Source organism: Carettochelys insculpta, chromosome 16 (genome assembly GCF_033958435.1).
Source record: "Carettochelys insculpta isolate YL-2023 chromosome 16, ASM3395843v1, whole genome shotgun sequence".
In the NCBI taxonomy this organism is placed as follows: Eukaryota; Metazoa; Chordata; order Testudines; family Carettochelyidae; genus Carettochelys; species Carettochelys insculpta.
The window spans coordinates 3,225,807-3,248,321 of record NC_134152.1 but is presented as its reverse complement, the minus strand read 5'-3'; the positions used below and the strand labels follow the sequence as shown (position 1 = coordinate 3,248,321).

The following is a 22,515-nucleotide window of genomic DNA, read 5'->3' as shown; positions in this document are numbered from 1 at the left end:
GTGACTAGTATATTAAGTGTGCCAAGGATGTCTTACAACCTGCCCTGATCCGACGTGGAACATGGCCTATGACAATGGTTCAAAAAGAGGGACCCCAAAAAGTTATTGATACAGGGAATGCAAGGCACGGTGTGACTCCTTCCTGGGGTGTGGCAAAGTCGCTCTGAGTTTCTTTGTAATGTAAATGATTTTCAGTAATAACAGTCAGAGGATATCAAATTTTGAGTGAAATGTGCCCAGCTTTTCATTGTAAAGTTACACATCCAGGAACAAAGGACCCAGGTTACACTGACAGTATGGGGGGACGCTATCCGGGAAGCAGCGACTCAGAGAGACAAGGTGGACATGCTGGGTCAATAGCTGAGGATGAGCTCCCAGTGCGATGCTGTAGTCAGAAGGGCTCATGCAATCCTTGAACGTATAAACGGGTTGACTGAAACAGCGTCCCCAGGCGTGGATAAGGCGGAGAGCGTTCCGAGAAGAGCCACAATGACCGTCTCATGCTGACAGACGGAGCTCCTGGGCCGTGTTCCCTGTGAGCTGTGCGCTTGGTGGCTGCTCAGGAGACATTGAAATGCCACCCAGCTGATCAGCAGCCACCCGCAGCTATGTTTTGTGTTTCTATTGGTGGTGCACCTCTGCACATGCCTCGGTGTACATAAAAAGTCACTCTGTGCATGGGATGGAAAAATTAGAGGGCTAATTAGCTTAATGAAGAGAAGGCGAAGGGGTGACTTGATTGGTCTGTAAATGCCTACATGCAGAATCACCAATGGTGGGGGGCAAGGAGGGAATTGTCCCGGGGCCTCAGGTCCCTGTAAGCTGAGCAGTTGGGCAGTTGCCTGAGAGATATTCAGGAGCTGCCCAGCTGATCAGCAGAGCGCCCACAGTCCCCCACTGCCGGCAGCCTGTGTTTCTTTTGGTGGGGCACCTCCACGCATGCCTTGGTGCACAGAACAAATTTTTTTCTGCCCATGGATGAAAAAAAGTAGTGGGGCCCTGCTCGGGGCCCGGGCTCCCGGCTGTTGCAAGTCCTTGAAGTCACTGCCAGACAGCCTGGTCCAGGTGGTGCTGAGCCCAGGGGCCGGGGGGGGGTCCACCCCTAGCTCCACGCATTCTGCCTGAGCTTTCATCCCTTCCAGGCCCCACTGCCTACAGGGGAAACTAATGAGAGGCTCTGGAGCTGAGCAGCCAAAGCGCTAACGCAGCCCAATGGCTGGAAGCTGAATGCTTGATGCTCAGATTCAGAGGGGAAATGAGGTACAAATCTTAACGAGAGTAATTCCCCATTGGAGCAACTTGTGGAAGGCCAGGGTGGAGTCTCCCTCCCTGGCAAGGTTCAGTCAGGAAGGCTGGTTTGAAAAGCTCTGGTCTAGTTCAGACAGGCCCTGCTTGGGAGAAGGCCCCGGCCTGCGCTCTGCCAGAGGCACTCTGATCACTGATGATTCTTTCTAGGATGATGTGGGAAGCCCCCTAACAGCGCCCAGAGATCCAGTGACTGAGGCTAAGGCCCCTGCAGCTGGGGGATCAAATGAGCTGTCACCCTTAGCTCTCCCTGGCCGGACCATGTCTGTTTTCATCCCGAATTTTCTGGTTTTCTAACTTTAGCTTCTCTCTCTCTCTCCTGCCGTCTCCCCAGCCTTCGCAGTAACGCCATTGGACCTAAAGGGGCAAAAGCCCTGGCTGATGCTCTGAAAATAAACCAAGTCCTGCTCTCGCTGAAGTAAGTGCTGATACTTCCCCTTCCTTGGTGTGCTCTGAAAGCAAATTCCTAATAGACTTAGTTACGCCTGGGAGAGACGGCTGCGTGGGTGCGAGCCATCTTCATCCCACTGGCTATCGGGTGCTCAAATGGTTTGACTAGAAGACTTGTGGGCAGGCCTGCTGCTGGGGGTTGGGGAGGGAGCAACAGGGGACAGTTGCCCTGGGGCCTAATGTTTCAAAGGGGCCAGGAGGTCTGGACCCTTTGAAGTACCACAGCAGCGCTGCTCCACGTGGCTGTGAGGGACAGGGGGAGTCCCAGCGCCATGGTCTGGGTGGTGCTAAGGGCTGATGGCCCTAGGCCCCGCCTCTTCTGCCAGTGGTATTGAGCTGAGCACCCCTACCACCTTGTCCATGGTGGCTGTGAGGTCGGTCCCACTGACTACAGATAGTAAACAGCTGCCTTTATCTCAGGATAGGTAGAGTCAGCGAGCAGTGAGGGGCTGTTACACGGGCCATAGAAATGATGGGTCATTGCAATGTCCAGGAATAACCCTTTCCTGACAGGGCTTTGGCAGAAGCAAACAACTCCTGACTGTCCATCTTAATTTTTACTGAGGACCCAGGAAGGGGTTAGCTCTCTCCAGATGCCCAGCTGAAGTGCGGGATGCACTCGCCGATGATGCTGCATTTTACAGTAATGCTGTGGTTAGTGGCATCGTCCCAAAAGGGCTGTCCCACTGCTGGAAATACTGCGTCCGGTGCTGGGCTGAAATGTCTGTCAGAATGGCAGAGGTTTCCAGGCATCACCGCCATGTGCTGATTCTAGACGCTCTGGCCATGAGGGACGCAGCAACCTCTGCATGGCATTCTTGGATTTTCTCCACCATCCCTCTTCTTTAAGATTAGATCAGGTCCTGGGCAACTTGTCTGTGCCTGTGATTGTACTGCACACCCGTAGGTGTAACGTGGGTGCCAGAGGACTTCTTGTTGGCACTTTGGCTACGGAGTGAGGAGAAACTCAGCTGGTTTGACTGAGTTGCACTTTGAGGCCCTGGAGATGTAGGCCCTCTGGCTCAGATGGACTGAAATGAAAGGAATTGTTCACACAATTCCTGAGCAACCGAACCTGTTGAATTTTGTGCTTCACAGGTTCCGGATCCAGTGGGCCTGGGGCTACTCTCAGGGGCTGTGTCTACACTAGCCCAAATCTTCGAAATGGCCATGCAAATGGTCATTGCAAAGATTACTAATGAGGCGCTGAAATGCATATTCAGCACCTCGTTAGCATGCCGCCAGCCACAGCTCTTCAAAATTGCCGCTTTTCACTGCCGTGCGGCTCGTCCAAACACGGATCCTTTTCCAAAGGACCCCGGGAACTTCAAAATCCCCTGATTCCTATCAGCAGACAGACGTCCGGCCATGACGGACGCAGCAACTGCTGCGTGGTGTTCTCAGCAGGTAGGAATAAGGGGATTTTGACGTTCCCGGGGTCCTTTTGAAAAGGAGCCCCGTTTGGACGAGCCACGTGGCAGTGAAAAGCGGCAATTTCGAAGAGCCGCGGCCGGCGGCATGCTAATGAGGTGCCGAATATGCATTTCAGCGCCTCATTAGTAATCTTCAAAATGGCCATTTCGAAGATTTGGGCTAGTGTAGACATAGCCAGAGATGCTTCTATAAGTCAGGAACAGGAAGCCAGTGACTTACTCCAAAGAGAACCCAAGGCGAGACGAGAATGAAGCCTGTTAAATCTAGAGATTGGCTCAAGCACCAAAATTGAGATCTGCATTTCGAGGCCTCCCACCCCCCAAGTTTGAGTGTGGTGGATTTGGGGCTTGGTTGCAAGTCAAGCTGTGTAATTCTGCTGCAGCTCAGCTCTACTTATATCTTCTTGCCCACAGCCAGCTGTCCAGAATGACTTTGAATTCTCCCTCCTCCCCCATGCTCTTGTCATAGGGCATAACTTAATTGACTGGGGGACTGGGATGGATCTGGTTAGGGGAGTACAGGTTGATAAGTATGTCTTATTATTCAGTACAATATCTGTTGACTTGCTGTCATCTTTATATTTCTTCAGTTGTTCTCCCCACTGAGGTCCAGTGGATATTTAAAAATCAGGATTATTTAAAAAATAGGCGGCAAGTTTTAAAACAAACCAAAAGAAGAACCTTCTTGCACGAGGCCCAGCCAGCCCACAGAACTCATCCCTGGGGGATGTTGTGAAGGCCACAGCCCTCACCGAGTGCTTTAAAAAAAAAACAAAACATCACGTCCTGGAGCACGGGTCCACCGGTGGCTGTTCACCAGGACTAGCCGTGATCTGGGTGGCCTTACAACACTGACTGGATGAGAGGGGATGGACCGTGTGATGTTTACCCTTCTCTGATGTACCTGGCATTGGCCACTGTCAGCAGACAGGACACGGGGCTGGGTGGACCTTTGGCCTGACCCAATATGGCCGTTCTTGTGTTCCTCTGACTGCGCTGTGGGACGGGGGAGGATCTGAGAGGTAGAAGTGGCTGTAAGACAATATAAAAAACAAAGGGCCTGATGCCTTGGTTACCCTCTGGCAGTTTTACCCCATTCAGGCAGCAGGAGGGCCATAATCTGCAGCCCTGCTTGAGTGGTGTGAAGGGGCCTTCGGGTAACGGTGCACTGGCCCCAGGAAGGTTCAAAGCAATGCCTGGCAGAGGGTGTCCTGGTGTTTCCGTGGAGGCCCTGCCCTGGAAGGGTGGCTGGGTGTGCTGTGACAATTGGAGTGTGTCACACAACCCCAGCACCTTAGACACCAGGGAGGCAGAAGGGTAAGAGGTTTCCAAAAGAGGCTGGCTGCTGGGGGCATGGGGCAGTCCCAAAAGGCAGGTGGGAAGGGAGACCAGTCTTAGGAGGCGCAGTAGGAAAAGCAGAGGAGCGCAGGAAGCTCGGGTGCCTGGGCATTCATGGTTCTGACTCCCAGGAGCTGGCACGTCTAACGTGAAACCAGCTGGGTCAGCCTGTGGCTGCCTCCTGCTCTAGCTCCCAGTTTTGCTGCAGTGATTGTGGTGTTTGATCTCTGCAGTCTCCAGAATAACACGATCAAGGAAGATGGTGCTAAATTCCTGGCGGACGCCCTGTTAACCAACCACAAGCTGATGACTTTGCAGTGAGTAATTCTAACCCCCGCGCTCCCGCATGGTTCACTGTCTGCTCCTTGCCATGGCCACCTGCAAAGGCAGCGCTGCAGTCATGGCCGTCTGCTGCTGACTCCCCTTCTTGGCTGGGCCGTCCAAGAGTGCAAGCAGATGGAGCAATTGTTCTCTGCCCCACAAGCTGACCTCTTCCCCTCTCTACTCAGACACTGAGTTGTGGCTTTGTCGCTCAGGGCACAGCTGCTCCTCCAGTGGTAGGGTGTGCCCAAACCCAGTCACAAGGCTGCCACCATTCTGCACCGAGAGAGGCTTAAATAAGGGGCCAAGTTTAGTCTTGAGAAAAGATGACTGAGTGGGGGCCTGGTAAGAGTTTTCCAACACAGGAGCAGCTGGTATAAACAGGACTGCGATGAACGGTTCTCCAGGAAACCTTTCTGAACTGCCAGGGTGGTTCAGCACTGCAGTAAATTGCCTAGGAGTTGGGGAATCTCCATCATTAAGAACAGGTTGGATAAATATCTAACAGGGGTGGTGTAGACAGTGCTGGGCCCTGTGGGGAGGGCAGGGGACTGGACTTGATGACCTCTGGAGGTCCCTTCCAGTTCTAGTGTTCTGCGTCTATGGCCTCTGAAGGTAGGACAAGAAGCAACAGGCTTAACTGGCAGCAAGGGAGATTTGGGTAAGATACTGGGAAAACTCTCCTGACTACAGGTTGAACCTCTCTTGTCCAGCACCCTCAGGACCTGACCGGTGCTGAACAAGAGAATTTGCCAGACCACAGGAGGTCAATATTGTCTAGCACATTACCAACTCTTCCACTGCTGACTGGGCTCTTAAAAGACATTTAGGGGTAAATTACAGCTAAATAACTGCATGGAACACTGAGAGCCAGGACTGGTGGCTGGAAACAAACTTTACAGGACCACGGGAAACTTGGTCACACCAAGTTAAGTGGTTGTCTGGCAAACTGAAATCATGCCAGATTACGGATGTTACTGGACGCGAGTGTTCCGGATTAGAGAGGTTCAACCTGCATAGGGATAGTTAAGCTCCAGACCAGGCTTCCAAGGGAGGCTGTGGAATCTCCATCACTGGTGGTTTTTCAGACCAGGTTGGACAAACTCCCGTCTGGTATGATCCAGGTATACATGGCCCTGCCTTCGTGCAGGGGCTGGAGAAGAAGACGACCTGAGGTCCCCACCAGCCCTATGAGTTTAAGGTCAAGTCAAATAGGGCAGGTAAAAGAGTGATGTCAGGGTGGTGCTTGATGGACAGAGAGTCGCCTTGATGGTGGCAATGTCTGTTCATATGGTAACAGCCGATACCATCATCATCATCATCATCATCATGGCTTTTACTGGATGTGACCAGGCTAGCTGGTTGGCCATCCTCCACGCTGACGTATGAGTCAACCCAGCCACTCCCCTGGGGCAGCGATCCAGAGAATGTGAGCAGCTAGGAGAGCATCGCAGAGATGGGATGAGGGTAGAAACAGCCCCACGAGGGGAGCCCACAGCAGCAGTGTGCCAGCCAGCGACGCGGGTGCTGACGTGAGGAAGAGAAAGTTAGTGTGTGTTATTGGTGGAGGACTGACTCCCTGTTTGAGGTTAGTGGGTGATTCTGTTCTCTTCGCAGCCTGCAGAAGAACTCCATTGGGCCCCAGGGAGCCAAGCAAATAGCGAAAGCACTGAAGCAGAACGGGACTCTCAGGGAACTGATGTAAGGACTGGTGGAGAGGTTGCACGGCAGAAGATGAGCAGAGATTGAGGGTGACCATAAGTTCTGAGCCCCCTTGCGATCAGTCCCAACCTTTTGTGACATGCTGCACAAAACAGGCCAGCTGGTGCCACCCCTTGCCCGCTGAAATCAGTGGGGGTGCTCAGGGAAGGACGGGCTGATTGGTTGTGGCTCAGAAGGGCAGAACCTGGACCAAGAACACTGGGCTCAGCAGTTTCTTCCTGTGCCCCGGGCTGGCTGGGCAGAGAGACAATCCGTAAGCACGGAGGGAACATTTTTGTACTCATCAGAGTTTCCATGTGATGTGCCTGGTAGTTGATCAGTTGGGATCTTACAGAGAAACCGACCCCAGTCCCTTCTGTGGCATGGGGTGCCAGCGCTGTGTGCAGCTGTGGTCACGCAGATGGGCGTGTGCCAGGAAGGAAACGGGCAGGCCACTTGCTTTTCCCGCTGTGAGGCTGCCAAACTGCCCCCTCACTAAGGGCCTAGCAGGAGGCACCCGCTGGCTTTCCTTGGGGCTGACTGGGACCCCCTGCCTCTGAGGCTCCGACTGCAATTTCACAGCTGCTGATAGCTGCTCTTCCTTTGCTGCAGACTCTCCAGTAACTGTGTGGGGGACACTGGCTCCATAGCCTTGGCCGAAGCTCTGAGAGTGAATCACAGTCTCGCTACCCTGGAGTAAGTCCTGAGAGCTGGGGGCATCCCAAAACGCTGTTCTTCACTGCCTAGGGTTGCTGGTTAAGAGGCTGCTCCACCACTCTGCTCTCCCAGAGCAGTGTGATGTGATCTAGAGGGATCCTGCCCCCATCCTGGTCTGTTCCCCCAACTCATGTCCATGGAAAGCTGTAGGGGCCTCTGGGGGCACCAGGGAGGTGGTAATTCCCATGGATGCTGTGCAGGGCTGAGGGTAATGACCAGGGACATGAGGGTCTGCTACTGCACACCAGTATTTCCAGCAGGGAATCCATTCCAGGAGGACTCCCTGGGAGTCTCCCTCACGGTATGGTGGCAGCATCGGAGGAGGGTAGAGCATGGAGGTTCATCTAACAAGATGTCCAACAGGCTGGCACGTTTTGCCATGGGGAATTGAACTCTTGACCACCCAAGGCTAACGCCTCACGACCCACCCAGTGCTGGGTGAGTACGAATGCCACCGTGTGCGTCCAGTTATGACTCTGCTGTATCTGTGTTTCAGCCTCCAGAGCAACTCGATCAGCAACGCGGGGGTCACGGCGCTGATAGGAGGTCTGCGCTCCAACCAGGGCCTCATCAGCCTCAAGTGAGTCTTGGCCTCTGCTCTCTCTTCCTCCCCATGGGCCCAGTTGGAAGGAGGGACTCTGCACCCAGCCACCTGTCCTGTCTCTTTTCTTTGCCTAGCCTCCGGGAGAACTCCATTGGCCAAGAGGGGGCGCCCGAGATTGCCAACGCGCTGCGCGCTAACTGCACGCTGAGGAACCTTGAGTAAGTGGGGGTGGCTTGCCAAGGGCGGCGACTCTCCCTGGCTTGTGCTGTGCACGTGGCGCCCGTATGGCCCCGGGGTAGAGTCGCTGTTGTGTGAGGACAGGTTGGTACGCAGCTGTGGCCAAAGGCGCTTCTCAGGGGCAACGGGGGACACTCAGGCTGGGTACCAGGTGAGCCAGGGCATCACCTCTGTTGGGAGTCGCCTCAAACCAGCATCCTCCTGTCTGCCGCCAGCTCTGCAGATCATCCTCCGTCTGCACTTCTGCTGCTTCTGGGGGGCTGTAGTTGGGGGCGGGGGGGAGTCAAGGCAGGAGGACTGCTCTTCACGGCACCCCTTCCCCTTGCCAGGGCCAGAATCGGCATCTGCAGACTCCAGGCCTGCCCTGGCAGGGTCTGTTTGAGCCCGAGAACAGGGGAACAAGCCATGAGGGGCAGGAGGGTGAGGGTTTTCCAGTGGCAACCCCAAGCCACATGATAATGGAGCAATTCTGTTAGGTTAAGGTCCTGGGGTTTCTTGCAAGGTCTGGTCTGGTCTGAGCTGCAGCCGGAGAGAACTTGTGCCTGGCTTAACCATTCTGTAACTTGGCATTGGGTGGGAAGCGTGATGTAGAACCCCGGAGTGGGCCTGACCGGTGATCGGTCTGGAGCGTCTGCCGTCAGCAGAGAAGACAGCAGTGCAGCTAGGCAGTAGCTGGCCTACGGCGACAGGTTGAGAGGAAGACAAAAGCCACTGTGAAATGTCCTGCCATTGCAGGGCAGGGAGGGGAAGAGGTAGAAGCCTCCTAACCCTGACTAACGATTGGCAGATGCCCGGACATACGAGGATGGTGTGAGCCCTTGCAGTGTTTTTCTGACTAGTGTCGGTGCAGGCACGCTGCTTGTTCTTAGGACCGTTTTAGCTCTGTTTTAAAATGTTGACACTATTTGCTTGTGTCCTGCAGCAGTGAGTTCCACAGAGTGATCACCCTTACACTGTAGAAACCAATTGCTTCCTGTTGGTTGCCTTTTAGCTCCCGCCTGTCGTCTCTTCCCTCACTCCCTTTGCACTTGTCTCACTGCGCTTCTTGCTGCCAGAGGCAGCTGTCTGACATCACCCAGCGATTAACTCCTTTCTCCATACTTTGCCTCTAGTCTCGCGGCGAACCTGCTGCATGACGAAGGAGTCAAAGCCATTGCGCTGGCAATGAAGGAGAACCAGGCGCTCATGTCCCTGCAGTGAGTTTCACCTGGGTCCTGATTTTTGGTTCCTGTTCTTTAGCTGCCTTTGAATGGCCTCCAACATCCTTCCCTGGGCCTCGGTCGCTCTCGGCATGACACAGCTGAGCAGAGGGGGAGGTTAATGGGGGCAGCCGCAGAATTCCAGCTTCACAGACGACATGCTAGAGTCTGTGTCTAGCTCACTGGTTCAGATCCAGCAGACTGAAAGCTGCTGCTTCTGGATTGTGGGGTGTCGGTCCCAACATAGTAGAGAGACAAGGTGGGGGAGGGAGTATCTTGTATTGGACCAACTTGTGGTAGTGAAGGTGACAAGCCTTCAAGCCACACACCGCACTCCCTCGGGGCCGGGAGAGGCACAGGTCGGACAGATTGTTCGGTGTGAGTAGTTACATCTAAATTTACCACTTGATTTCTAAGAGACCATTAAGGCTAAATTTGGCCCTGAAACACAGCTGCAGTCAAAGGACAAAAATGGGAGAACTACTGACTTACAGATCATGGTAATGAGCCATAAATCCACTCTCGGTGCTTCCTGGAGCACTTAGTCCTGGAACCCACTGGGGCAGAGGCAATTCTTGATCTAGTCCTAAGTGGAGCAGGAGATCTGGTTCAAGAGGTGAATACTGCTGAACTGATCGATAATAGGGACTATAATGTAATTACATGTAACATTCACGTCGGGGAAAGTAGCAAAGAAACCCTCCATGGAAGCACTGAACTTCAAAAAGGGGCACCGTACAGAAGTGAGGAAAGTAGTTAAATGGAAGTTAAGTGGACCAATACAAGAGTGACATGCCTGCAAGCTGCATGGAAACTTTTGAAGAATAGCGTAATACAGCTGCGAACTCAACGTATGCCAACTGAAAACAAACACACACAAACCTGTAAAAGGGCCAAACACTGCCCCCCTACCAAGGAGGGCAAAAAGTGGTGATACGAGGTGAAAATACATCCTTTAGATAGTGGAAGTCAAACCCTGAGGAATATAGAAAGGAGAATAACCTCTGACAAGTCAAATGTATAATCAGGCAGGCCAACGAACAATTCAAAGAGGAACTAGTGAAAGACTCAAGCACTAACAGCAAAATATCTGAGTCATCAGAAGTAGGAAGCTGATCAGTCAATGGGCCCACTGGAGAATGTAGATCCTACAGGAGCTTTGAAGGAAAACAAGATGGTTGTGGAGAAACTAAATTAACTCTCTGTATCTGTCTTCACTGCAGAGAATGTGAGGGAGATTCTCACACCTGAACCATTCTTTTTAGATGACAAATCTGAGGAACCGTCCCAGACTGAGGTGTTGTCAGAGGAGGTTTTGTAACAAATGCCTCAAATAAACAGAAATAGTTCACCAGGACCAGATGGTGTCACCCAAGAGTTCTGAAGGAACTAAAATGGGCAATTGCAGTGCTACTAACTGTGATACGTAACCTATCGCTTAAACCAGCCTCTGTACCGGAATCCTGGAGCATAGCTAACAGGATACCAGTTTTTCAAAAGGCTCTAGAAGCGATTCTGGCAATTACAGGTGCATAAGCCTTTAAAAAAATCATGGTCTAATAAAGAGACTGAATTTATGGTTCATACAATCATCTATAAACCAGGAACCCACATTTATGACCGCAGAGATGTTAATGGGCCACTGTACCTTGAATGGTCTTTGGAAACAAATTACGCTGACCAGTCTGTTTTACCTTGTCTTTAGCTGTGACATGTCGGGCAGGTCTGCATGTAAAATGCTGTACCGCTGTGATGGAGCTGGCACGAGAATGCCCATTGGCACAGTTACTCCATCTCTCCAAAGGCAGCTCTCCTCTCAACATAGCACTGGCTGCACCAGGGTTCGGCTGCTGTAAGGGCAGTGCTCGGGGTAGGGGTGTGGAGTTTTCACATCCCTCAGTGACAGTCACACCTCTCTAAGTTGCAGTGCACACCTGGCCTGTTTGTGTGTCTGCCAGACCTGGAGAAGTGCTTGAAACTTTGTCTGTTCACCCACAGAAGTTGTTCCAGTAAAAGACACTCCCTCACCCAGCTGGCTGGTGAATAGGAGGCACCATCCCAGCCCCCTCCCACTGCCAGCAGCCTTTGAATGGGCACCAGGTGCTGAACTCCTCTCGGCTCGCTAAGGCTGCAGATCCAAACTCTGGCAGGCTGGAACAGCTGCCCCCGCTGTGACTCCCCTCTTGCCTGCACTGTCAGGCTGGCATCTTTTGCCAGTGTCACTTCATCAGGCTGAAGAGCCAAACCTGCCCCAAGGCCTCTGGCCCCTCTGCGGTGCGCTTAGTCGCAGCTCCTGCGTGATTGATGGGGGTGTGCACGCGGGGGTGGGCGGGTTTGCAAACCCGATGCACGGCCCCCTCCTGCTCCCAGCCTGACGCCAGCTGTTCAGCCCTGCCCAAGGCAGCAGGCACAGGCCAGATGTGCAGGGTGTGTGTCTGGTAGGAACCGCACGGGGGCTTTCCCTGGGCGGGATGCAGCCACGTGAGTTTAGCCAGTGGAGCGCCAGCTGCTCTTCCAGCTGGGTCCACCCTGGGTGGGTGTCTCCTGACCGGTCCCCAGGCGTTAACCCTTTGCATCTCCTGTTCACACAGCCTGCAGTGGAACTTCATCCAGGCGAAGGCGGCCAAGGCGCTGGCCCAAGCACTACACTGCAACACAAGCCTGACCAGCCTTGAGTGAGTCTCCCGCCTGGCTGTGGGGAGGGCTGATCGCATACCAGTGGGGAGTGTGGTGTTCGTGCTGGAGGGGCAGGTCAGGACCCCTCCACTGCATTGCCACAGCCCCACGCTGGGGGGTGTCCCAGGGAGCACATCCTGGTGGGGCAGCGTGTGGTGTGTGTGGCTGAGCTGTGGCCTGCGGGGGGAAGCGGGGCAGAGGGAACCAGCCCTTCTGGGGATGCAGCTGTCTGCTGAGGGAGATTCTTGTGCCTTTGCTCCCCCAGAAAAAAATGGTTCCAGGCAGGAAATCCTCCCATTGCACTGTGGCCTGACCAGCCAGAGCCAGCAGGGACCCCACTGAGCACACCCGAGTCCTACAGGGTGTGCTCACTGGTTAGCCCCCCACTCCCGTCAGCTCCTCTCACCCAGGTCCCCATGGCTGGAGTGTCACCCCCCATGCACTAAGCTGCTCGCTGGCCCATCCCGTCAGTCCTGCTTGGACCGCTCAGAGCTTGGCAGGGGGCACTGCTGTCCCGGGGGTGCGGGAGAAGGCCACTGAGCTACACCGTTGCACTTGGGGCGTACATACAGAGCCCCCCACTATTAGGGTGGCTGGGCACCTGGTCCTAGGTATATCTGGTGCCTTACAGCTCACTGCCTGGCACGCTCTGAACTGCGCCCTGTTGAGAGAGGCTGTTCACTGTCCCTGGGGGCTCCGCTGACTCCACTTCCAAGGCCGGAAGGGGAGGAAGCCAGGCTGACCTCTTGGAGCCCCCAGGCCAGGTGCTGCCCCACACCAACTCCCAGAGCAGCTCACGCAGCAGGACAGCTGAGCTGGATCTAGAATGGCCAATGACGGAGAATCTGCCACGCCCCTGCTCAGTTGTTTCAGTGGCTGATTTCCTCAGCGCTGGTGTGCCAGCCCAGCGGCTGGACTCTGTCCCTAGGTAGCTCTAGTAGCTCACAGAGTGGGTCTGTGTGGGGCCCCTGGCGGCCGCCGGTTTTGGGGCGTACTGAACACAGAGCCAGCTGTGCCCCGACCCCGTCAGGAGCCATTAACCTCTCTGGCCTGCATGACCAGTTTCCCCCGCTAGAGGTGCTCTAGGGGCCCAGGGCCAGGCGTGTGGTCAAATGGCACACGCTGTGTTCCAGTCTGCAGGAGAACGCCATTGGTGATGAAGGCATGATGGCCCTGGCTGCTGCTCTGAAGGTGAACACCACCCTCACCACCCTCTGGTGAGTGTCCGTGCTGGGAGGAGTGAGCCCTGGAGGGGAGGTTCAGAGGGATGGTCTGAGGAGGGTGCTCAGCCTGCTGATCCCTCTGGACCAGAACGTGGAACCTGCTGCTCTCCAGCCTATTGTCCTCCAGGATCTGGACTTCGGCAGCTGGCCGGTCACACACCTGTTCCGCTAGGGAAGGGCTGTGGGCCCCACTAGCGAGTGGTGGGCTCAGGAGCCAGCAGCAGATGATGGAGGCTCCCTGAAAGTGGGGAGGGCCACAGGCACCTGAACATGTCGCCCCTTCTCTCTGGGCCCCTGCTTCACTCTTGTCCCAGGACTCTGCCCTCTGCTCACCTCTCTCCCCGTCACTTGCCTTTGTGGCTAGTAAAAAGTGCTGGGGCCATGCCCTCGGAGTGCCAGTCACCGTGTGGTCTGGGGGTGCCCGGTGACCTGGATTCCTGCCGGGCCTGAGCACGGGAGGGGAGATGAGGTGGCTTGGGGAGCAGAGACGGGTGGCCCCAGGGCAGGGAAGGGCAGCTATTGCCAGGGGTGACTCTTTAGCCATGTCTCCAGGGGCGGAGTCCATTACAGGTCCTGGATGCGTGTCTCCCATACTACAGGCAGGGGCTGGGATTGAGCTGGGCCTGCCCCCCGGTGATGTGCCAGAGCTAATAAAGTCGGTGTCTGTGTGCGACTGGCTGACAGCTCACTGGAAATAAGCCCTTTGCTAGCAGGCAATGGCTGGAGGTACCTGCTGTGCTCTGCTTTGGCACCAGCGCTGGCTCCGCAGCCCGTTGGACAACTCAGTCAGTGCTCAGAGCCTGCTGGGTCTGTCTGGGCTGGACTCCTGCCTCCACTTTGCTGCCTGGCAAGTCCCTTGGCCAAGCGAATGTTTTAACTGCCCTGGCTGCAGGCCCCATGTCCCCGAGCATGCTGGGAGAGAGCGGCTGTTGCTGGCAAAGCCAGCCCCGTCTCTCAGGCGCTCGGGGGATCGTGAGTCTGTCGGGCGCAGGCCGGCCGGGAACTGCACTGAACCTCCCTTGCTCTCTTGCAGCCTCCAGGTGACTTCCATTGGTGTGAGTGGGGCCAAGGCCCTGGCAGAAGCCTTAGTTGTTAACAGAAGCCTCACAACTCTGGAGTAAGTGTTCCATGGCCACACCCCTTCTCCAAGCAGCTCCTGTGACTTCCCTCTCCCGGCCCCTCTGGGGACAAATCCCCCAGCTCTGTGGCCCTTCCAGGCTCCCATAGCTCAGTAGGCTGGAAATCCTTCGGGCACCCTCTGTTCCAGGATGTCTGAGCCCCAGGCCAGCTGGCATGTGCTGTGTCTCCCCCACTTTCCCTGAACCTGCCTTCTGTGGGGTATGGACTCCTTGTCCTGACCGCCTTTCCGTATTTCCTTGCCTCCCCTGCAGCTTGCGAGGGAACTCCATTGGTGTGGCTGGAGCCAAAGCTATGGCCAGCGCCCTGAAGGTCAATCGCAGCCTCCGTGTTCTGAAGTAAGGCGCCACCTTGCTCGGGCAAACATTAACGAACGGTAGTCCCCGGCTGCCGTAAAAGGCTGGGAAGGTGACAGAGTCCAGTGCTCCAGAGGCAGGAAGTGCCGGAAGGAACGTTCCCTCTGCAGGCTATGTTGGGCTCCCTTGGGCCCGTGCATCGCAACCCAGGCTTCCATGACACCACTACACACTGTCTTTCCCGCACTGGGCCTGTCTCGTTCAGTACGCCGGAGTTTCCCTCTAACCCATTCCCTCTGTCTTGGAAACGGCTGAGCTGCGTTTGCTGGAACGTGCCAAACAAATTCAGCACCTCGAACGGGTTCTCTGCCCCAGCCGCAGAGTGAGAGGAAGTAGGCGGGTGCCTCAGGCCTTCTCCAGGCCTCGCTTCCTGACCAGTCTCTGTTTCCCCTCCAGCCTCCAGGAGAACTCCTTAGGCATGGACGGCGCGATCTGCATCGCCACAGCTCTGAGTGGAAACCATGGACTCGCCTACGTCAAGTGAGTGGCAGCTGCATGTGGGTGTGGCTGGCAGATGGCTGGCAATGCGAGCGAGAAGCCTGACCTCCCCTGCCTCTGGGACTGTGAGGCCGCACTGTACTGTCCCTCTGTGGGCAGCATAAAGTGCCACTTGTGAGACCCCCTTCTCCACCCCCTGCCTGGCCTGCCTCCCCATGGAAGGCCCAACCTCTGCAGGAGGTGTGAGGTCCTGGCCCCAAGCCATTCCAAGCCCCAATGGGGGAGTAACAGGGTGGCCAAGGTGTGCAGCCCCCTCTGAAAACCAACCCCCCACGATCACCCAAGGGCTCTGCTGTGCCATGCCCTGATCCTTGCAGCTCTCTCTCAGCCTGGGCCGGCCTCCTCGCTGGCTGCTCCTTGGCAGTGTCCCCAGCAATGCCAAGGCAGATGCTGGACCTCCCAATACCCACAGCTGCCTTGCAATTGGCAGTGAGCTCCCCTGGCCGACTGGGTCTTGCGCCAGCCCGACAGTGGCAGGGGCCCTCTTGGGACCAGGCAGGGGGCTTGGCCTGGGAGTCCGTGCAGCTTGCCTAGGTCAAATGCTCTTTCCAGTCTCAAGGGCAGCACTTTTCCCTTCCCTGCCCGTCCCTTGCTCCTGTGCCCAGGGAGCCCCAGCCCTAGGCCCTTCACCTCTTCTTCCCTGGACACCCGGCTTTGCCAGGCTGTCCTGTCTGGTCTTGTGTCAAAGCCAGCTGTGGATGGGTGGGTGTCGAGGGGGGCCCTGCTTTGACCAGGGTGGCTGCTTGTGTGCACTACGGATGAGAAGTCGTGCCAGGCCCCTGGGGCACCTCTAGAGGGCACACTGATCCATCCCCACACTGATCAGTCGGACTCAGCTAGCAAGAGGACAGGAGCTGGGGCGGGAGAGGGAGGAATTGGAGCCAAGACCTGTCTGTCTGTCGTGTGGACACAGCTCGAGCCGTAGCTGGAGAGCCAGGTGGCTGCTGGAGCCTGGCAGTGGGAGCTGGCTCCAGTTGCTACCAGCCCAGGTTACAGTGCAGTGTGGGCTTGAGGACAGAGTCCCCCAGCCTGGGCTTCGTGCATAGTGGGGATGTAGCTAGGCAGCCTGCTCAGGGGTCAGGCCGTGCTGGGAGGTGGCACTGCTACGCACTGGGCTCATGCCTCTCTGCTGTCCTCTCCCAGCCTGCAGGGGAACCGCATCGGCCAGTCCGGCGCCAAGGTGATCGCTGATGCCATCAGAACAAACTCTCCCCACTGTGTGGTGGAGATGTGAGGGCCAGCTGCAGCAGGAACGGCCAGCACCAGAGAGCAGAGGGCAGGCTGATCAGAGACTCACTCAGGGCAGCACTGGGTGGGCACAGCCTCCTGTTGTATCAGCTCCATGGGGAGGTGGCATGGGGTCCTCTGCATCAGAGCACGACAGCTCAGCTCTTGGGGGTAAGTGGAGGCTGCGGGGCCAGGCCCTCCACATGGGCTCTGGCTCAGCACGGTGTGGGGTGATGGAGGAGCTCCCGAGGTATGCTATGGCCCTTGGAGCACGCTCCAGGACTGCCTGTGTGCCCAGCCTTAGCGGGGCCCTAACAGGAAACTTCACTCTCTCCTTCTGCTCATACGCGCTTGTGAGGAGCTCGGGGCCTGTAGGGTGACTAAACCCCAGGGCTTGTGCCGCACCCAACAGTGAGCAGCAGAGTGGCCAAGCCCTGGGGAAGTGAATCACAAAGCTCTGCCCTGTGACGCAGAAGCTGACCAGCGCCCACGTTCTGACAGTGGTCTGGGCAGAAACGTGGCTCCATGGCCACATCCGCTGCTGATGTGCTGAGTGACCCTGGCCAGGCCTGGTATCTCTGCATCCCCTCTGCTGAAGCAGCACAGGGAGAGCTGCCGGGCAGGGACAGAGTGGTTAAAGGTGCTCGCTGAGGTTAGGGTGCCAGGTGCCTGCACAGAGTGGCCAACTCCGTGCTGGCTCATGGCAAAGCAATGCTGTGTGAGCTGCACGGTTCTGGAAGGGCAATGCCAGAAAAGGGGCCCTGTCTGCCAGAGCCAAGCTGCAGGGCCTTCCTCCACAGCAGCAGGCACTGTCACTCACAGGAGGCTGTTGGCACGTGTCTGCGCACCCTGTACCAGTCAGGGACCCTACCACGGCCCCTGCTCGCCTGTCTGTGCTGCGGTGCCATGCTCAGGAATAAAGGGGTTCCTAACCAACGCACTGGCCTGGCCCTTCTTACCCGCCCTCCGGTGGGTGTGTTTGGGAATTTCAAGGGGCTACTGAGGAGGTTCCAGCCTGCTGGAGTGTGGGACTCCCTGTTGGGCAGCGCGCCCCTGCAGCATGCAGCGAGGTGGTGACACCAGTCACTGCCTCAGTGCAACGGTGCCACAGCCAAGAGGGGTGGTGGGTGGGGAGCGCCTGGGCAGCAGGCCAGCACCTCACCAGTCCCATCAGACCCTGGCCCAGAGCTGTTGCACACTGGTGGCTGGTGCTGCTGGCTCACTGGGTCCACCTCATTTAATGCACATGTACCAGCAGCAGTCTGGCCTCTTGTGCACGGAGGGGCGGGGGGCAGGCAGGCGCTAGCCCTCCCTGTGACAAGGCTTTTCAAGGGAAGGGGATCTGGGCTAATAGCCCAGCTAAGCCCAGCATGTGAAAATGACCATGGCCTTGCTGAACCACCCTAGCTCCCCTCCCCTGCACTTACTAAAGGACTGTGCAGCCCCTGCGAAGGCCACCAAGCTAATGGGCAGGGCTTCTCGCCCCAGAGGCACAAGAGGAGGGAAGCAGTTGTAGAGGGGCTGTTCTCAGCCCCTATACCCTAAAAAAGGGCAGGGGGGGCTTACCCACAAGGTTCAGCAGGAGAATGTGGCCTAGGTCATGACAGCAGTTCGGCATTAACTCCGCCCTGCTCTACGTAACAGCTGGGCCACGTGGCTGCCCATGTCAGGCCTATGGGCAGCAGCAGGCACATTTTGACGCCATGCTGCAGTCCCTTTGCCCACAAGTGAAAGGAGCAGGCAGTGGCGACCTGAGCCCCAGGACAGTAAGGGGTGAGACAAGTCAGGGAGTTCAAGTCGTTTTTTCAAACAGCTTCTTACAGCAAAGCCACTGTGTGCTCGGAAGGGCTGTTCCCACCAGCGTGGGGTGAGAGAGCCTGGGGCCTGCCAGGGTGCCTTGGCCAGGCTGGCTGATGTACGGTAGCTGACAAACTGCAGCCTTGTGCTAGGTGCCAGGGCCCAGAATGCTTTCGACTCCATCAACTCCCTGGCTGAGGGACATCGCTGCTGATGGTGACAGAGGCAATGGCAGACACCTTGCTCAGTGCTTAGCAGATTCCCGGCAGAATATGGAACCAGTGTTAGCACACTGTTGCAGAGCTCACAGGTGGGTCCCCTGCTACCTGTTGGAACAGTGCTGGGATTCCATGCTGGCTTGCAGGCCTGCCTTCCAGCTCACAGCTGCCTCACACCTGCGCCATGGCCCAGAGGAAAGACAGGGCTCACTGAGCCCTTGGAGCAAGTGGCAGAACTCCCTTCAGCTTAATGGGTGTGCAGTCAGGCAAACAGCTCTCCTAGCGATCTGTTACAAGACGTCCCTAATGTCTAGGTGACTGTTGGTGATTTGTGTTACTGCAGCACCGAGGACCACTGTTGTAAACTGAGACCTTTGTACTAAGGGCTGTAAAAAACACCAAACAGAGTGCAGCGAGATGAAGTTAGACTTCATCCTCCTTGCTGTGTTGTGTGGCCCTATGCTGGCATGGAAAGAATGGCTGGTGTGGGTGGCACCTTGAGCTAATTAGACTGCTCCTTCTTTCCTGCAGTACTGACACTGATGGGTTAGAGGCACAGATGTAATGCAGCTGTAGGGAAAGAAGGGCTGATCTCCAGCTACAGAACAAGCCAGGACTGAAGGGTGCCAGCACTATGGGAACAAAACTAGGCTGCTGACCTGTCTTGATGTGACATGCCAGGTGACCTGCTCTGATCACACAGTGATTTCTGCTCCGGTGCAGCTCTGATGCCATTTGACAGCAGAGCTGACAAACAAGTGGGGCAGAACAAACACACACGAGGTGAATGCACGCGAGCTTTTTGTAACCCACATAGTTTCTCACCAGCCTGATCTGCTGAAACATCTCAAGGAAAAGTCATATAAATCAATGTGGAACACACCTTTATTTCAGCACGCCAGGGAGCACCATGAACAAAAGAGTTCGTGTAGCACAAGGAAAGCAGAATTTGATAGGACAATAGGCTTCTGGGGCTTTTTTAGACTAGTTTCTGGAAGAGAAGCTGTACCGAGTTGTTGTATCTGGAGGTATCATGCAACAGGCACCCAAAGACGGAAGACCCTTGAAAGCCCCCATTGCAAGGAAGGCAAAGCCATTGCAGCCAGACAAACTTCAGATCTATCTGACTGCATTTGTTGCAAGAGACAACAGCCTGGTCTGCACTCAGAGGCACAGGTCTTTAACTAACTGATTTAGTTACACTGACGCCAAGTCCTGAGCTGGTGGCCCAGGGCTGGGTTACTGCAGTTTTACTGACCGATGTAAGAACACTTACATAAGCCCAGTTTAAGCCTGTGGAAGAGCATCCGCACAGCATTCCGATACAGCTTACCTCCCATCAGCTCAGAGTACACGTGGTGAAACCGCTGCCTAGGTACATCTTGGAAGGAATCAGTTTGAGCTAAATCAGCGGGAGCCAGGTTTCAATCAATGTGTGCACCTAAGGGCTTTGTGTCTGTTTTACCCAATTGTAGGCATGCTGTCAGCTGCTGGGGTGGAGAGGAGGCCTCCGCACCCATTGGGTAGAGGTTTTCAAACCTTTGCCAGCAGGGGGTGGGGAGCCCTAGTGCTAACGAGCAGATGTAATTCCACCTTCCTGCAGGTTAAGTAACCGAGTACTTAACATCACATTGCCTTTAATTATCATCAGAATGAGTCCAGCTTTGGGAAGGAGCTGGGTAATTAAAAGCTTAACTGTCCCAGTGAACGCAGCTTTATGACTTACTGATGCTGAATTTCATTCTTATACAACACCTGCTGGCATAGCAGCGTGTGCCACATGCCCAACCTTTTCGCTGTCTCAGGGTTGCCTCGAGAACGGGTCACGGGCTCCACTGCAGCAGGAGAGTCAGAAATCGTTGTCGCTCTCCTCCAGGGGCTCTGGTTTCCTGGCCCGGCGGTTGGCCTTGCTGGGAGAGATCGCCATGCTGTCATCTTCTAGGTCATCCTCATCATCATCTTCGTCATCATCCAAGTCAATCTCACTATCCTCCGACTCGTCCTGTAAGACAGCAGGGGACACGTGGCCAGTCCCTTCCCCAACCAGGGTTACCCTCAATGGCCAAAACGTACAGAGTCTGCACACTCTGTGGCTTCTGCACACCACCCTGGGCTGACAAGGACTGGTCACGTGCCCATGCTGGAACTAGTCCCCCTGTGCTCCGAGGCACGTGCGCCACGCTGGGATCCAGTTTTGGAGATGGCCTAGGGAGCCATAATGGGGATTCTGTGAATGGGCTTCATAGGGAGTTGTCAGCCCAGGCTGGAGGTGCTGCCTCTCAGCACCGATGGGAGCCTGGAGCCCACACTACCCATGGGAACGAAAGACACTACACAGCTTTCAGCAGCAACCTCCCACGTTGCCAGGCAGTGGCTGCTCCGTTCAGGCTGCTCACAGCCTCCTGTCCAGGCGTCAGCAGGCTGGCGACAATGAATATCTTTACTGCTGCCACCTCCCAGGGGACAGCAGGCCCCAGGGGAGAACTGCCGCATGCCCTAGGCTAGGGGTGAGGAAATGACCCGCAGGGGACAAACCCACCTGTGCCTTGGTGCTGGAGGTCTTGTGGTTACCTGGTGGGGCGTGAGCTGCTCCCGCCTTGGCGAGCGCGAGGGGAGAGAACAATGGGAGATGGAGAATGGCAAACCATTAACAGAAAAGAGAACGCAGCGGAAGCAACAGCAGCTGCCCCTGCTCCCAGCTGGGCCGGTGTGTGCAGCTCAGCACTACAGCGACGGAGGCTGGGAGCATGGCCAGTGCAGTGGTGCCCAGAGATGGGCTGCTCACCAGGGCTAGATCTGCAAGCTGTGCTGCATGACTGTCTGCTGGGGCCAGGCTCCTGGAGAGAACAGCACTGAGGGAGGCAGGCTGGGGATGGAGCAGGTTGCGTGAGGAAAGCTGCCCTGGGTTCACTTGGTCTCCTCTGTGTGCCTGGTCCTGGAGTGGCTCAGCCAGAGCTACAGACTCAGGAAGCGTCTCTGCCCTCCCAGCGCACAGCGCAGCGGCCAAGGGAGCCAAGCTGGTGAGGATGGCTGTCGCTACTATGGAAGCTGCCCTGCTGGGCTGGGTGCTGGACAGATACACAGGGGTGCCAGGGGCTGGGGGAGCCCAGGCCACACTCTAACAGCAAAGCAGACTGGGAGGTTGGGCACACAGGCATTGGCCTCCCCTGGATGGCCCTGCTCAGCTGCCAACCGCTGTCCTTCGCTGTGGCCCTGTTCCATGGCCTTTCCTCTCCCTCAGTGGGCCCAGCCCTTCCCTTCCTGGCATCCCCTTCTCTCTTTCTGACCCAGGTCTTGCTGAGGGTCTGTCCCTGCTGGGGTCACACTGCACTTTCCAGGAGGAGCTGCAGCAGCTGTTCCAGAAAGCCACTGGGTCACTGGGGCTCCACCCTCAGGCAGCTGCTGGCAAATGCTGCTGGGACCTGATGGGTGCCAGCTAGTGGCACCGGAGAGGGGCAACAGACTCCCTGCTGCAGCCACAGGGCCTCCGGGAGGTGAGGTACGCAGTGCACACGTCCAGGCCCCGTGCCCAGCTAACCACACCTCCTGCCCTGGATACTGCTGCTGCCAGAGGGGCTGTACCCGGACAGGAAACAGAGCTGGGGTGGAGAGGAGATCCTCAGGGACCCTGTCACCTGCAGGCCTCCCGCACAGGTGGGTGGGGCTCTCCAGCCCAGAGCAAAGGGCATGAGTCCCTCCCCCCAAGGCAGGAAAACAAACAGAGCAATTCAAGGCAGACCCAGATGGCAGAGCAAGGCCTGGAGAATTCCTGCCCAGACAAAAACCGAGGCTGATGGCTAAGAGTCGCTGTCCTTCACACCACTGGGCTCTGAGCAGAAAGGACAGCGTGAGCTGGTTGTGCAGGGAGGACCTGAGCGGCACAGCAGCACTGAAGCTACCATGTGAATCCCAAACACGGCAACCCTCCTCTGCTGGCAGGGGAGACGGCCTGTTCAGCTCAGCTCAGCTCAGCGGGGGTGTGCAGGCAGGAAGAACCAGCCCTTTGGTGGGGAAGCTGAGGCAGAGATGGGTTTTGCATTCAGCTGTGAATGGCAGTCGGGCCCCACCACCCTTATCCCTGGTGGCAGGGTAGGTGCCACCCCATTCTGAGTTCTGTCTCCCATGCTCCTGTGCCTGA

At 56.3% G+C, this 22,515-nt stretch overlaps 2 protein-coding genes across 2 annotated transcripts in view; one reads left to right on the top strand and one right to left on the bottom strand.

Moving 5' to 3' along the window:
• The window catches only part of NLRC3 (NLR family CARD domain containing 3), a 28,888-nt gene extending 11,449 nt beyond the window's left edge, over nucleotides 1-17,439 (top strand). Inside the window, exons 5-17 of the mRNA XM_075010743.1 lie at nucleotides 1,640-1,723; nucleotides 4,760-4,843; nucleotides 6,465-6,548; nucleotides 7,161-7,244; nucleotides 7,762-7,845; nucleotides 7,944-8,027; nucleotides 9,159-9,242; nucleotides 11,837-11,920; nucleotides 13,055-13,138; nucleotides 14,178-14,261; nucleotides 14,536-14,619; nucleotides 15,034-15,117; nucleotides 16,279-17,439. Of these exons, the coding sequence (XP_074866844.1) occupies nucleotides 1,640-1,723; nucleotides 4,760-4,843; nucleotides 6,465-6,548; nucleotides 7,161-7,244; nucleotides 7,762-7,845; nucleotides 7,944-8,027; nucleotides 9,159-9,242; nucleotides 11,837-11,920; nucleotides 13,055-13,138; nucleotides 14,178-14,261; nucleotides 14,536-14,619; nucleotides 15,034-15,117; nucleotides 16,279-16,369 (1,099 nt within the window). The 3' untranslated portion in view covers nucleotides 16,370-17,439. The remainder of the gene's footprint in view (nucleotides 1-1,639; nucleotides 1,724-4,759; nucleotides 4,844-6,464; nucleotides 6,549-7,160; nucleotides 7,245-7,761; nucleotides 7,846-7,943; nucleotides 8,028-9,158; nucleotides 9,243-11,836; nucleotides 11,921-13,054; nucleotides 13,139-14,177; nucleotides 14,262-14,535; nucleotides 14,620-15,033; nucleotides 15,118-16,278) is intronic.
• A 1,789-nt stretch (nucleotides 17,440-19,228) lies between these two features.
• The window catches only part of CLUAP1 (clusterin associated protein 1), a 113,460-nt gene continuing 110,173 nt past the window's right edge, over nucleotides 19,229-22,515 (bottom strand). Inside the window, exon 12 of the mRNA XM_075010995.1 lies at nucleotides 19,229-20,379. Within this exon, the coding sequence (XP_074867096.1) occupies nucleotides 20,227-20,379 (153 nt within the window). The 3' untranslated portion in view covers nucleotides 19,229-20,226. The remainder of the gene's footprint in view (nucleotides 20,380-22,515) is intronic.